The 15,286-nt window shown below is 40.7% G+C and overlaps 1 protein-coding gene across 2 annotated transcripts; it reads left to right on the top strand.

Annotated features, from left to right (window-relative positions):
- The first annotated feature begins 6 nt into the window (after window positions 1-6).
- Window positions 7-14,191, top strand: PCNX4 (pecanex 4). Of its 2 annotated transcripts, none has more exons than XM_010712069.3 (11): window positions 7-162; window positions 2,905-3,631; window positions 4,479-4,658; window positions 4,750-5,264; window positions 6,021-6,121; window positions 6,270-6,392; window positions 6,643-7,006; window positions 9,505-9,608; window positions 10,038-11,074; window positions 11,569-11,755; window positions 12,175-14,191. In XM_010712069.3, exons 2-11 carry the CDS (start codon window positions 2,943-2,945, stop codon window positions 12,424-12,426), a joined length of 3,552 nt encoding a protein of 1,183 aa, XP_010710371.1. In that variant the 5' UTR covers window positions 7-162; window positions 2,905-2,942; the 3' UTR covers window positions 12,427-14,191. The 2 variants fall into 2 exon arrangements, with proteins under 2 accessions (XP_010710371.1, XP_019471518.1); XM_019615973.2 differs by lacking the exon at window positions 7-162 and adding an exon at window positions 2,486-2,571.
- Window positions 14,192-15,286: the final 1,095 nt, after the last annotated feature.

Raw genomic sequence — 15,286 nt, 5'->3', positions numbered from 1 at the left:
GGAGGAGCGCCGGGCCGCGGCCTGCGCCGTTCACGCCCCCTGAGGAAAGCAGTGGGGCCGGGGTGCGGGGCAGCTTTCCGCCGTCCTCCTCCTCCTCCTCCTCCCGCCGCAGGCTCGGCCCCGTTCCCCTTCTCCCCGAGCTGCCCGGAGCCCGGGCCTGAGGTAGGTGCCGCCGTGGTGCTCGGAGGAGCCGATCTGATCTGCGGGCTCCGTGGCACGGCTGGGCCTGAGGGCATTGGGGAGAAACCTCCCCACCGCCGGCACGGTGCCAGAGCCGTCTGCCACAGAGCTGCGGCTTTCCCCGCGGGAATGCGGGGACTTCAGCACGTGGGTGGGGGCATCCCGTACGCGATGCCTCTGAGGGCTCCGTGCGGTCACGGATGGTGGGGTAGAACGCGTGGAGCGATCTGATGGCGCTACAGCCCTCGTATCGCCGTTACGACGGTGTCCACGTCGCTTTGGTCCCTGCCGGGGATGAGCAACTGTTGTCCCGCGGACTGTTTGGGTAACCAGGAGGGTTGTCAGCGCTGGGCCAGGCCCGTATGTTAGGAATGTGTGCTGGAGCCAGGTCCTGTAAACATTCGGTACTGTGTGGAGCCCCGTTGCTAAGGGCTCTGTGCAGGAATAATGAGACACCCGAGAGCGCCTCGTGTGAGCCGTGAGGTGTTACCTGACTGCTGGCAGCCGGCAGGACTGCTGGTGGTGTCATTTCCACGTTTCTTCAGCTTAAGTCTTGGGCTTTATAAATAAACTCACTTCCTTTTCTGGCTCCTCGTAGGTTTTTTGGAGGATGGCCAAGTGGAACTGTATTGTTTGTGTGTGTAGATTCTGCATCTCACACAAAGATGTCTGTTGTTTACACAGAAGCTGTAAGAGGGATGTTTTGTTAGCGTTTGGTTGGCGATACAAACCAACACAACGCAAACGAAGGCTTGAAACAGAAATAGCCGTTTTTACTGAGAGCTGAACATCACGGCTGCCAAAGATCTGCTTGTAAAGGAAGACGATGTACCTTTTGGTTCTACGTTTGTTTGAAAGCTCATCTTCTGTCCTTTACATATGTATCAATCTGCTGCACCTAACTTTGGGAGCAACTTTTGTGTATGCAAGTCATTTAAGCAGTATTCTTATAAAAGAGGTTGGCTGAACTGTAAGTTTTTAAAATGACATTTGAAAATTGTTTTTAATTGGGCGTATCACTATTACGTTTTCACATCCTTGAGCTGACTGCAGTGAATTCCTCTCCCCATTGTCAACATGTGTCTTTTCCATTATGACCGACTTCTGCCTTCTCCTTTCCTGTAGCTTGGAATTTTTACAGTTCAGAAGAAAAAATACTCCAGCGTTGGTGGAGACTGGTTGAAGAAAGCCTGCAGGGCCCCACATTTCACTGGGGTGTGTGTTGGGGTAGTGTTCCCTGAAAGCGAGCTTCTGGTTGAGCTAATGCATAGAAATGGCCTTTAGAATCTCTCATTTGCACTGCTTCTTTGTCTGAGAATGACAAGTAGTTACCTCTGCCACTAGTGTGTGATTAAATGTAAGGAGTGAAGTGGGCTTGGATGCACCTAAAAGGACTTGGTATTGTAGAAGGAAGGGATCACAGTAGGTGGGAACTCCATGGTGGTCAATGTATTTCACTGTATCAACAATGATGTCTAGTAGGCATTCATCGGGTTGTGCATGTCCAGTGGAAGGAAGGCAGAATTTCAATACTTACACATCTCCCAAGGTAATCCAGCATCTCTTTTTAAGAAGCGTTCTTATCAATGAATTAGTTCTGCATTGCATGCTTTGTGCTGCTCTTGGGAGGATAGAAATGCTATTCTACCCCGTGTCTTTCCTCAAGTATTTGTACATGGTAGCATCTCCCAAGAACATCTGTGAGTTGTCGCTTTTGTGACCAGTCGTATAAGATTGTATTTGAATATTGGAGTTACCATCATTATTTCTCAGTGAGTATTTGTGACTGGCTCTTATATGATGATCCACTGTAAAGGTTTAGAGGCGTTTTAAGTTCTCACTGTGAGAGTGGTGAGGTGCTGGAACAGGCTGCCTAGAGGGGTTGTGCATGCCCTGTCCCTGGAGGTGTTCAAGGCCAGATTGGATGGGGCCCTGGGCAGCCTGGTCTAGTATTAAATGGGGAGGTTGGTGGCCCTGCATGTGTCAGGGGAGTTGGAAATCGTGATCCTTGAGGTCTCTTCCAGCCCTGGCCATTCTGTGATTCTGTGATTCTCTTTTCTCCTTTCAGCTTTCTCCACTGCCATGAGGAAGATGTGAGTTGTGCAGAATCAGCGCATGGTTAACTATCGGTGTTTATTTCCTTTATATGTTTTAAGAGGCAGAAAGCTATGTTGGGAAGACACTAAAGATGCTGATATTGTAAAAATAATAGGCTTTACTAATTTTTTACAGTTTATTTCATAGTGCTTTGATTTTTGTTGGGACTTCAGATGTGATTGTATGCTTTATTATTCGCCCAAATCAGTGACTCTTCAGTTTGTCCACGGAGATCTCTAACAGGATGAATTGAAGTTGGAGTTCCATAGCAAGATGTGTTTGGAATTAGCCCAGGTGAAAAAGAAAATCCTTTTTAGGCAGACACTGTGGTATGGAGATGAGTGGTTTTCTCATTTCCCTGTAACAGGTTAGATCATCTGCTGCCTAAAGCTTTGCATCGTTAACATATTCTTTAAATTAAAAATGGTCTTATTGACATTCTTGGTGTTTGCTTACTAGTTGTATTCTAGTAGCAAAATCTCTGGATGCGTTAGGACAATTTCTGGAACTAACACGTCAAAATTCCACTAGAATTTGCTACATGAAAATAGGACAAAAGAACTCCGTGTCTCAGTTTTGAGTAAGATTCAGTAATGTTTCCTTCTTCTTCTTTCTGCTCTCTTACAGGAAAAATGATATTCATCCAGCATTCCTGAGTAATAAGAATGGGTCCAGATGTACCACTGCTCAATGATTACAAGCAGGAGTTCTTCTTGAAGCGCTTTCCGCAGACTGTGCTGGGAGGTCCCCGGTTTAAACTGGGCTATTGTGCCCCTCCTTACGTATATGTGAATCAGATCATTCTTTTCTTGATGCCATGGGTTTTGGGAGGAGTAGGAACGCTTCTGTACCAATTAGACATTATGAAAGACTATTATACTGCAGCACTTTCAGGAGGACTGATGTTTGTCACTGCACTTATTCTTCAGATGGCAAATCTATATGCAAAACAGAAAACGGTGACAGTAGAAAGAATGCAAATCCAGAATGCTCTAACAGATGAAGATGAGTTTGAATTTTCCAGCTGCGTAGGTTCAGAGACAATAAAATTTATTATTCCTGGCAAGAAATACATAATCAACACTGTATTCCATTCGCTTCTGGCAGGGGTACTGTGTGGGCTGGGAACTTGGTATTTGCTGCCAAACAGAATAACCTTGCTGTATAACAACATCGGAGGAACTGTTATGATCTTTGTGTTTGGATGGGTGACTGTATGTATAGCAGAGTATTCGCTAATCGTAAATACAGCTACTGAGACTGCTACCTTCCAAGCACTGGATACTTACGAAATCACCGCCCTGATGAGACCTTTCTATATTTTTGTCTTTATTGCAGTGGATCTTGCACACAGGTAAACCTAATGCAGCATTTTGCTAATTAAAGCAGTAGTTGTTTTTGTATGTATTTTTATGAGAAAGGTGAAATTATTCTTCCGAGGGAAAATAATCAACTGTAGGATGTCCGAAAGAAGGCAGAGAAGTGTATGTCAAATACTGATGCTCTACATTGTGTATGTTCTTAAATTGCTATATTTTGTCACGTAAATTGGGAAGACCCCGAGCAGCTTCTAAGTTAGGAACAGTTAAAACTGTCTTTTGCAGTGTTAATTTGCTTTTAGATGTACTTTACGCAGTCTTTCTCTGTGTAAAGCAATAGCGATATCACTTAGTCAGAAAATGGGTTCATGTGACAGATGCATTATTAAAAAAACGTTTGGTTTTGATTTGATTAGTTTTGCACTTGAAGATATAATTTACTCTAGTTGCTTTTTCAGTTATAATGTGATAGTTATACAAACAGTCTTGGACCCCGACTAGTTCCCTATAAACTCATGAACAGAAAATTCAGACGTTCTTTAGATTCCTGAAAACATTCCTTTGAGGCATACGTATTTGTTTACTAGGAAGCAGAGGGAAATCCAGTATCTTAGCAGTCCACCTGTAAGTCAGTGTGCTTGCTGATGAACTATATATGGCTTAGAATTTATGCCAACTTCTAATACTGATCTTTTGTTTTTACAGAAAGTTTTAAATGCTTTTATGTACAAAATTACATTACTACAATTTTAAAAGATAGCGGCTGAGGTCTTGTAGATCGAATAGGTCATGTTTATGCTTCTGTACTAGTTCAGCAAAAAGCCTTCCCCCACATCAGCTATATTTTCCTTCACAAAAGTCAGATGCATTTCTTCTTTCCAGGTTTGCTGTCAACGCACCCATTCTAGAGCAGGCAAACCAGATTTTGCACGTCGTATTTCTTTGTCTGCCGTTCTTGTGGGCAATGGGAATTCTGCCCCCGCTTGACGCACTTTTTCTATGGGGAATGGAACAACTGTTGGAGTTTGGACTAGGAGGTTCACCTATGTCAAGTAACACAAAGTAAATTTTGTTTATATAATGATAAAATATAGCAATATTGTTTATAACCTTTTTCTTTTCAAGCAAATCTTTTTTATTTTCTCCTTCACAGGTTGTTAGTAATGTTTCTCATTTCTGCTGGAACAGCAATAGCATCGTATTTCATTCCCAGCACTCTCGGTGTGATCCTCTTCATGACTGGATTTGGGTTCATACTGAGTCTTAACCTAAGCGAGATTGGGTTTGCCTTCAAACGCACCATGAGCAGCCGTTTAGACTCCAGCAAATCTAAAGATATGCATAGTGGTCTTAGAATACAGCTTGGGTGGAGGGAGTTGATTTTTTATTTGACTGTACTGACACTTGCTCTCACAGAAGCTAGCCTGCTGCATCAGTTTGCAGGCTTTTCATCGTTTTCCAAGGCCAGTCCCCAGGCTGTAGTGAGTTACATTCTGCTGGTATTACTTGTAACTGTGTGGATTCTTAGAGAGATTCAGAGAGTGTACTTGTTTGGAACCTTCCGAAACCCCTTTTATCCCAAGGATATCAGGACTGTGACTGTATTCATGGAGAAGCAAAGAAGGCTAATGAAAGTTGGTGTTGTCAGGAGGATTTTACTAACACTAGGTAGGAATACACACTATCTGTTGTTTGTTAGATGATGATTGTAGGAAGATTGAAACAACAATAGAATTACTGTATGTGCAAGACTGTGAATGAACTAAGAAAAACCAAGTAGCTGGAATTATTTGTTGTTCTTTGCTGTTCTTTCTGCATTGAGGAAATATGGGCTCCGAATATTTGAAAGTAATTACCAGTTTTGTTTTTTTTTAAAGGGATAAACTTTAAAGTTTGAGATTATTAAAACTCCAGCTTGAGAAGTAAGGCCTCCTAAAGGATTTTAGTTAAAACATCAGTATTCAACTTAAAAAAAAAAAAAAAAAAAAAAAAGTCTTTGGAATCTAAAGTGATTTGAGATTCTTCAGGTTTACTGAATTTGCTAGCAAACAGAACAGTCTCTTTTCTGGTGGGGTTAGGGACAAATTTGTTTACTTTGAGGGAACCAAAATTTGACTTAAGTTCATTTAATTTCATAAGAAGTTCCAATTTGGGGAAGTGGACTGACCTAGAAATATTCCCTTCTCAGGGAAACAAACAAAGTAGTAATGAGTGAAAAGCAAGCACTGACATAAATGTTTGCATTACCATTAGTGCAGACATGTTCTTTGATGTCTTGGAAGTGTAATACAAAAAAGAGCTTGCCATAATGAAAGAAGGAATTTTCTTTTTGCACTAAGACTTTACTCTGCAATAATGCTGCTTACCACTGTAAACCTTATGTTTTTTGAAAGGAAATCAATTATTCTTTTGTTTCCATTTCAGTGTCTCCATTTGCTATGATAGCATTCCTGTCACTAGACCGGTCACTGCAAAACCTTCATTCTGTCTCTGTTTCCATTGGATTCACAAGAATATTTAGGATGGTAATTTGAAGTTTAATTATGTTAGCCTAAGAAATTCTCTTTAGCATTATTTAAGTATTAAGATGACTTGGCAGAAATATTCCAGGTCAAGAAAACAGAAAAATTAAGCACACTTTTAAAATGTATTTTTAACGTATCTTTATTTTAGGTATGGCAGAATACAGAAAATGCCCTACTGGACATTGTGGTTGTGTCAGTAGTGCAAATGTTGGTGTTCAATCCAGACCTGTGGTGGAACAAGAGCCTTGATACAGGAATCAGACTATTGCTGGTAATTGTCATAATGTATATTTTTGCATTTACTTGTAATCTAAACTCTATTTCCTTGCCCTCCCCTGTTAGAGATGTACAGAGTTCAGGATCTAGCAGAGACTAAAAAGCTATGTACTAAGACATGCACTCCAACGGAAGTCAATGATAATCACTCTTCATTTTCTTAAAATTATTCTAGATAAGGCAGTTTTAGCAGTGCTGTGATAGAAAATACAGATAAACATACTCATGTTATATGTATCTTGCAGGTTGGTATCCTACGGGATCGACTGCTTCAGTTTGTCTCAAAGCTGCAGTTTGCCATAGCCATTCTTTTGACATCGTGGACAGAGAAAAAACAACGTCGCAAATCTGCTGCCACCTTAATCACGTTGAACGTGGTTTTCTTCCCAATCCTGCTGATCTTCATTGCCATCTCTGCGCTCCTTTCTTCTCCACTGCTGCCTCTCTTCACGCTACCAGTATTTCTGATCGGGTTTCCTAGGCCGATCCGAAGCTGGCCAGGACCAGTGGGTGCTACAGCATGTGTTTGTTCTGACACGGTGTACTACCAGCAGATGGTTCCAAGCCTGGCTCTTGCTCTGCAGTCTGCATTAGCAGCTGGTAGCTTAGGTAGGTATGGCAGCTACACCACGATGGAATGTAATTAATACTTTGAGAAAATGTGATTTTGCTGGAACATGGCAGAATCAGCATCTGGTTGATAATACTTTTTAAGTGCTTAGGTTAAATCTGATAACCAGAGATTTTTCATTTGAGGAAAAACTGATTACTTCCCATCTTTCTCATGCCACTCTACTTCTTAGGTTCTCTTAAGGAAATACTTCACTTTGTTGCCTTTAAAATAAGCAAATAAGCAGAAACAAAGTGGCAGTGAAGCAGTAGCAGTCTTGATCTTTCTGTACTGAACAAAAAAGATGGCATGAATTCATCCCACCTATATAGAGACAGTGAATTGAGGAGTTCTCTTGACAGTGGAGAGAAGGAGGTGTCAAACTGCTCTTTGTGTTTGTGTATGTGCATGCCTTTCTCTTCATCCATCCCAGTATTTGGGGACTAGAAGGTGATTCTACTAATTTGGTTATGCTATAAGGTAGGATGAATATGGATGGAATGTCCATAAGATATATGGTGTCACCTAACTAGCATTAGCAGTTGAGACCAGAACCAGTTGATGAGACTTAATGTCATATCTTGTAGGGTTGTAACAACACTTCTCATCTTAAAGCCTAAGATGAACATGAAGCTGGGTATTTCACAAGTTTCTATAAATAAAAGGGAAGAAATACTGCTGTTTTTCCCAGCTGGAGACAGAATAACTTGAAATTGCAAGCTCATTTTCTAAATGAGCAGTCTCTGTATAGCAGAAATAATCAAAAGCTCGTTGCCCTTTGACAGAAGACAAACATTTTCAGAAGCCTGTGGCTTATGGTTTACAACTAGAAAAGTTGGACAGATATTTAAAGAGGGTGGAAGTTAATCACTCTATCATGAAGACTGAATACAACTGCTTTACTAGGAAATATTTGCTGCAGTTTTCATACAGTTAGATATTAAAAAAAAAACAAAACCAAAACAAACAAACAAAAAAACTGTTTTCCTCTAAAGAAGTGAAACATTTAACTATCCAGTTCATCAGTCTCTATGGCCATTGTGACTTTGGTGGCATATATACTTCAGGTTAAATAATTTAAAACACTAGTCTTGATGGGAAAAGTGTCTTCTCTTTAATGGAAAAATCTGTGAATGAATGTCTTCAAGCAAGAAAAAATGTGGTGTTCTCAGATGAGTTAAAATATGAAGATGTTCCACTTTGTGTGTCTCTATTTTAATTTAAAGCCATACTTTTTTCTATGTAAAGAAGTTTTAGTAGCTTTAACAGCTAGTAAGAAAAATATTGAAGTCTTTGCAAAATGTTAGCAAGAAAATGCACTTCATTAGCTCACTGGGATAGAAGAGGTTACTTAAATTTTAACTGCAGCTTAATGGTTGGTTTCACTGATTCCATCTCACAACGTTCTAAAATTGAAATTCTCCATGGAAGTGAGTGATCACTTGGATGTGAGTGAGAGCAGAAGCAAATCATAAACTGCTGCAAAGGTACCTCATCAGACTTTCAAACAGCACCAGTGTGTGAGGAATAGACAGTGACATGATAACCACCAGCTGGAAGGAAGTTTGGCATTGCCTCTTTTACTGAAATAGGTTAAAAGAGAGAAATAGTACGTGTGTGTTTGGGTATAAGCTGTGTAATTTTTACAGTCATCACCACATTGTGGGATTTTTGAGCATTAATGACTTCGATCTGTGATCTGATGTTGTTCAGAACTTAATTTTCAAATTTCAGTTCATTTTTCCTGACTATTTTTGGTGATGTAAAACTTACAGCAGCTGATTTTTTTCCTGCTCTTGTTAAACCCCGTGCAGTTGGTGATTGCCAGCCCTCCACTTTGTCCAGATCCCTCTGCAAACCTCTCAACCCTCAAGAGAATCAACAGCCCCTCCCAGCCTGAGTAGAATGATTTAAGCTCTGTATTTTATATCCTGAATAATACTTTTTTAATCACTATAATACAGACAAATTAATTCAGGAACTGGTAGTATAGGTACTGACTTCCACTGAGGAGAATTTTCTTGTTCCCTTAACTTTGTACTCCACAGTAAGCAGGGCCATTGAGATACCCTTATGTTAGATGATGATTCTTCACTGTATTCCACAGTCTCAAGAATTTTATATCTCCATGATATATCTCCATTTATATCTCCATTGATGGAGACTGTGCACTTGGAAATGCAGCTAAAGGTGATCTTCAATCACAGAAGACTATGAAGGGAGTTGAGGGTGGAGTTACTTAGCCCTGGTCCAGTGTGAATACTGTGGTCATGCAGTTCTTAAGGCTTTCACAATTTTCTACAGCTTTTTCAAAGATAGCAGCACAACTTCAAGGTCAGGTTTTGCAGCTAATTAGCCAGGTATAATTAATTTTTATGTTGATGTTTTCTGTATGTAATTGAGTTTCTTAGCTGGCATGTGGAAAAGGCTTTCACTGATAGAATGCTACAGTAACACAGCAGTTGGTTTGGGTTTTTTCTTTTTTTTTCTTGTTTAGGTCTCTCTCTACCTGGATCACATTATTTGTGCCGTTTTCAGGATAGACTGATGTGGATATTGGTGCTGGAAAAAGGCTTCACTTACTGTGGTGTTAATATTAAGGTAACTGCGTGCTTTATTTAACTTGTGATTTACTCTTGAATGTTTTAGAACCGTGTAGAGATTTTGCTGTATTACTGTTGAACAACATAACTAATTTACCTGCTGCTAGTCAGTTTTTTATGATGAGTCTGTATTAGCTAGTCTTGCAGCTGACATGCCAAGCAGGTGTAAGATTATTTATTTTCTGTCCTGTAATGTCTTTATTAGCTGATAGAGACTTGCGTGAGGCAAATTCTTAGCTTCTTCTAAAGTCATTTATCTGTGCCAAACAGTGTAGTGAGTGTCTAGTTAGATTTATAGGCAGCTCCTCTCTGAAAATACTCTGATAATGGAGCACATCTTCATTTGTTGGGACAAATATTGTTGTAAGAAAACAGAGGATATGGACTGGTAAAAACTAAAACCAAATTGTTTTCATTTCTGCTGTAGGGACTGGAGCTGCAGGAAACATCTTGTCATGCTGCTGAAGCTCACAAAGTGGATGAGATTTTTGAAATGGCCTTTGAACATCAGGAGCATGCAAAGATTCTCTCTCTCAATCACCATTTCGGACACATTTTGACTCCTTGTACTGTTCTACCTGTGAGACTGTATTCTGATGCCAGAAATGTGTTATCTGGAATAATTGACTCCCATGAGAATTTAAAGCATCTAAAAGATGATTTCATTAAAGTGCTTGTATGGATGCTTGTCCAGTATTGTTATAAAAAATCAAAAGCATGGGAAACCCTGGGCAGTGCAGACAGGAACAAGAAAGGACCATTTGCAGGAAAACAGCACAGTGGTGCAGTAGGAGCACCCAGGCCCCTGAGGGATGAAGAAAGCTTTAGCGTTGATACAGTTGAGGACTGGACTGATGATAGTGATGTTTTTGATCTCGAACCCAGGGGCAGGATGAGAGACAGAAAAGAACCTCGACATTTGGGAATGACACCAAAAGTGCATCTGTCTATTCCAGGATCTGTAGAAACACAAAGCCAAGATGTCCTACAGGAAATGTTGCCAGAAGATAAATTACACAGGGCTGTTGGGCTTGGGCTTCCTGCTGTAGACAAAGGAAAACAGCAGGAAGTTTTATCTCGGGTTGAGTTTAGTTGCTCTTACTCAGAGCTATTGAGCATCCCTGAAGAATGGAGAACAGCCCCAGTGCCTCCTTCCAAAGTCCATGAAATGAGGCAGAAGTTTCCAGAAGAATGGTACCATTTCATTTTGAGTCAGCTGGACTTTTATCACCTGAAAGACAAGCCTTCCAATTTACTTGATGACCTTATGAAAGATAAAGCTTTACAAGACTTATATGTCCATGGTGTATTGTCGTGTTGTTTTGGTCTGTTTGGACTGGATAACACGGTGCCTGCCCCGAGCCACGTGTTCAGAGCCTACACTGGTGGTATTCCTTGGTCTGTAGGCTTGGACTGGCTGACTGGCAAACCAGAGCTGTTCCAACTTGCATTAAAAGCATTCAGGTAAATGCAGAATACTCTCTCAGATTTGAAAAATGACATAGGGCATACTGAACTTCGGAAGTTTGCAAAGATTAGTTCACTTTAAAACAATCTCATTTAAAGGTATTTGTAGCTTCTTTCTACGTAAATACTGCCTGTGTGCCAAGGCCACAAAACCTGTGATATGGAGTTTCCTTCTTTATTCATTCCCTGCTTGCAGCTGCCTCCAACTCTTGAATTTCAACCCATTTTCACTGTCCACATCACCAGGGAGAATTGCGATGGAGTGAAATGTTTGGCACTTCCTATTAGCAGACAGGGGTAACAGTGTTTGAGATGAATGGAAGATGTTTCAGCTAATGTGCTTTACGTCTGGGTGAGCTAAAAGCATATGCTCACTAACTGCTAGTTACTCAGCTGTCAAGAAATAACTGACAAAGTTAGTACTGCCTAAGAGGCTTTCTTCCTCCCCTCTTTTGCAGCAGTACTTACTTACATCTTTCTGTACCTTTCAGATACACTTTTAAACTCATGGTTGATAAAGCAAGCCTGGGTCCAGTTGAGAACTTCAAAGAGCTCGTTAACTATCTGGAAGAATATGAAAATGACTGGTACATTGGGCTGGTGTCAGATCTTGAGTGGCAGCAAGCAGTTCTCCAAGAAAAGCCATACCTTTTTTCTTTGGGGCATGATCGAAATATGGTAAGAGGAATCATAGCAAGCAGTGTCAAAGCTTGGTTTTCTTTTCCACTGTTTTTTGGTTTGTCTGGTGTTTTGTTTTGTTTGTATGTGTTTTGTGTGTGTTTTTTGTTTTTTCTTGTTTTGTTTTGTTCCAAAAGATGAAGGCTGTGCCACCAAATTGTACTAGACAGGAGCTGACTTCACTGTCGTTGAAAATAGCAAGGCATTGTTCTTCAGATGCTGTCGTATTTGCTGGTTATGTTCCAGAATAGAAGAGTTGAATCAAGGAGACTAGTTGATGCACTTTGCCATTTTAGAGAGCCAGTGCTCATAGCATGAGATGTCCCAGTGCTTCAGAGCCTCATTCAGTGCTTTGTAACTGAAGTGCTTGTGTGACTCCTTGGAGAAAATAATGAACGTTTTGATGTTTGTTTTTGAAGGGCATTTACACTGGGCGAGTCCTCACTCTCCAGGAACTGTTAGTACAAGTGGGAAAGCTTAATGATGAAGCTATCCGAGGTCAGTGGGCAAATCTGTCCTGGGAGCTGCTGTATGCCACGAACGATGATGAAGAACGCTACAGCATCCAGGCACACCCAGTTCTTCTGAGAAACCTCACTGTGCAAGCTGCAGACCCACCCCTTGGCTACCCTGTTTATTCTTCAGAGCTTCTGCATCTGTCTTTGTTCTAGACTGTCTGTAGCACTTCTTTGTTGTTATTTTCTATTTTTCATTTGGAAGGATGCTCGTGCTGCATTTATACACTAGAAATAAGACTGAGAATCGCGCTGGGTGGCAGTGCCAAACCAGTGTATGTGATTTGCACAGAAGTGGTGCTAGCCAGAACCTTCAGCAGGCAGGAAGTTCTGTTTTCTTGCTGCTGAAACAATTGAGACACCATTGCCAGTGTGGCTGACAAGCCAGGAGATGCTGAAATTCTCTTCTCCAGGTAAGAGAAGAGCAGCATGATTCTGATCATTAACTGTGGTGCATTCTGAGCTTTTTCTTTGTCATACTTGGACAGGTGACTTGCACTGACAGGTCACAGCTTCCTGTAGAACCGTCAACCACAGAGTTGGTAACCAAAGTGTATATATGACTATTTATATGATTTTTTTTTTTTTATTCTGGCCATTTTATATTGGACTGAGTTCGGGTTTTAGTACTTGTGATAATATATGATTTCGGGTGATCTTCCTTAGTTGTAGTAAGTTATCAGCTGTGCTTTTGTGAAGTCATAAGGGAGGATTTTTACTAAAGTACCAAAGTGTTGTGGGGAGCAAAGACATTCATATAAAACAGTTTGCATTCTGACACATTAATAACCCATATGGCCTGCTGATGAAAGTGGGCATGTGTGGTTAGGGGAGAGATGAAATTTAAGTCCAAATGCATTAATTTTATTTCCTTCTTCCAGTACCCAGCTATATATACTTAAACTGTTTGTGTGTATCCTATGTCCTCGTCACTAAGCAGTCTTCCACAAATCCAGTGAGTGCTCGATGACTGAGGGTCATCGATCCCAGCTGTCTTTGGCAGATCTGTTATTATGGTTTTGTTTTGTTTTAAGCTCTGCTAAGGTAAAAAACAATTGGCAATTGTTTTATATTATTGCAGGTCTCCTTTAAAACAGGCCTGGGTTATCTCCAGTGATTCGTTTATCCTGGTCATTACCACCAGTCATTAGCACATAAATGTATTTTCTCTGTAGATCTGTAGTTCTAGTGTAGTTATTGCTGGAGTAGGTTGAGCAGGATTAAATACTTGTCTTTCTTCAAGCTGTAGAATAAATTTAAAGCACATCTGCTCCGTAACTGGTATGGTGTTGGTTTAGAGAACCCTGTCCTGCACAACCTGGAGCATGTGTATTACTTCTGCTCCTCACCTTTAAGATGTTTTCCTCTTGGATAAAATTTCTCACGGGATTGTGTGCTATGTACGTGGTTATTAACTGTGTGTTTTCACCAGTGAAGTATGCAAACCCTGTAATGGAATTCAGAAGTGGTACCAGAACACCCATCAAACACCGAAGTATAACCCTTTCACAGTACGGTATGAAATTCACACCGAATATTCATGGAATCAGCTTTTAGACAGTGATTGTTTGGTGTGCTGCAGGAGCATGAACAGCAAAGTGCTGATAACTACAAAAATCCTTGCTTGCCCTGTACCTGGAAACAGAGAGTTGTGGACACAGATCTGCTGGGGGCTTTTACAAAGCACCTGCTTCAGCTCCCGGTCAAGGAGGACTATCCTGGCAAATGTTTTATCCAACTTAAAACATTTCATACCAGTTGGAAAGGTTGGGATTGTTGGTTTTGTTTTTTTTTTTTCTTGTCTAATTTAAACCTCCCTGCCTCAATGTACACCTCCTACTGACTTACCTTCACAGAAAATTTAATTCTTTTGTTTTCTACTTTGTCTTCTGTAAACTGAATAAACTAGTTGAGAAAAGACTGAAGAGAGCTGTGATCATTTTCACTTGCTTTCCCTGGTTCTCTCCATCTGGTACCCAGCCTTCTTGAAAAGCATTGCTGGTAACTGGTGTTACTGGCCCCAGTGTTCCAGCAGAGATCTCGATTGGTACCAGATGGAGGAATAGAATTAGTTATGTGCAGAATTCCTGCTTACGGACAGACTCCAACATGCTGTAACATCCTGTCCCCTGCTACTGCCGGCAACATGTCCTGCAGCCCCTCATTCATGAATACACTGAGCCAATTCATACATTCCAGTATGTTGTGTGACAGCATGACACTGATTCTTGGTAATGATTTTCTGTAGCCCTCTTCAGAATCTAATTTTTGGCAGAACTGCTGGTTAAAGTCTCTTGGTCTGCACTGCAGATTGATGTGGCTGAGTGCCTCTGTTACGAGTGTTGTTTTCTGTGTGCTACTTGAACAGTCCCGTTTTTTTGGAGCATTTCTTTGATGTATGAGGAATTTATAGCACCTTCAAGCCAGGTTTGTCTGCTGCTCTTGTAAGCACATATGCTACTACTCATCTGTCTGAGGGAATGGTTTGGGATGCAGCATCTGGTTGCCGTGTGACCTCTGAGAACTGTTCTACCTTTTTAACCAGGTATGCATCAGCTGTGTTGTAAATTCTTATTAACACCTGCTTGCTTTACAGATCGCAGTATTCATCACACAAAGGTAAGCATAAGACACTGTGGCCTTGAAAAAAAATATTGAACAAGATCAGCTTTAACAAAAGTTCAGTGCTCATTAAAGGATTTTTACCCCTTCTGATCTAAGCAGCATTTTTTTAGCTCTCACACAAAAACATTAAGTCCCAGAGACAGCCTGTCTCATTTCTGTAACTATGAGGCAACAGGAATCAGCTTAATAGAGTGAAATGAACCTTCTGTTCTTCCAGAGCTGCATGAGACTTGCTTGTCATTTGATCAGTCATTTTTGTTCTAGACGGTAGATTCCTTCTGTATTAAAAGTCATGTGAAAAATGTCACTTTTGACTCTGACACTTAGAAAGTTTCAATAATTTATAAATGGGTTCTTTTATTATTGCTCAATTATATATATGAAGTAGGTT

Source organism: Meleagris gallopavo, chromosome 5, assembly GCF_000146605.3.
Source record: "Meleagris gallopavo isolate NT-WF06-2002-E0010 breed Aviagen turkey brand Nicholas breeding stock chromosome 5, Turkey_5.1, whole genome shotgun sequence".
NCBI lineage: Eukaryota > Metazoa > Chordata > Aves > Galliformes > Phasianidae > Meleagris > Meleagris gallopavo.
This window is presented reverse-complemented; position numbering and strand designations above follow the sequence as displayed.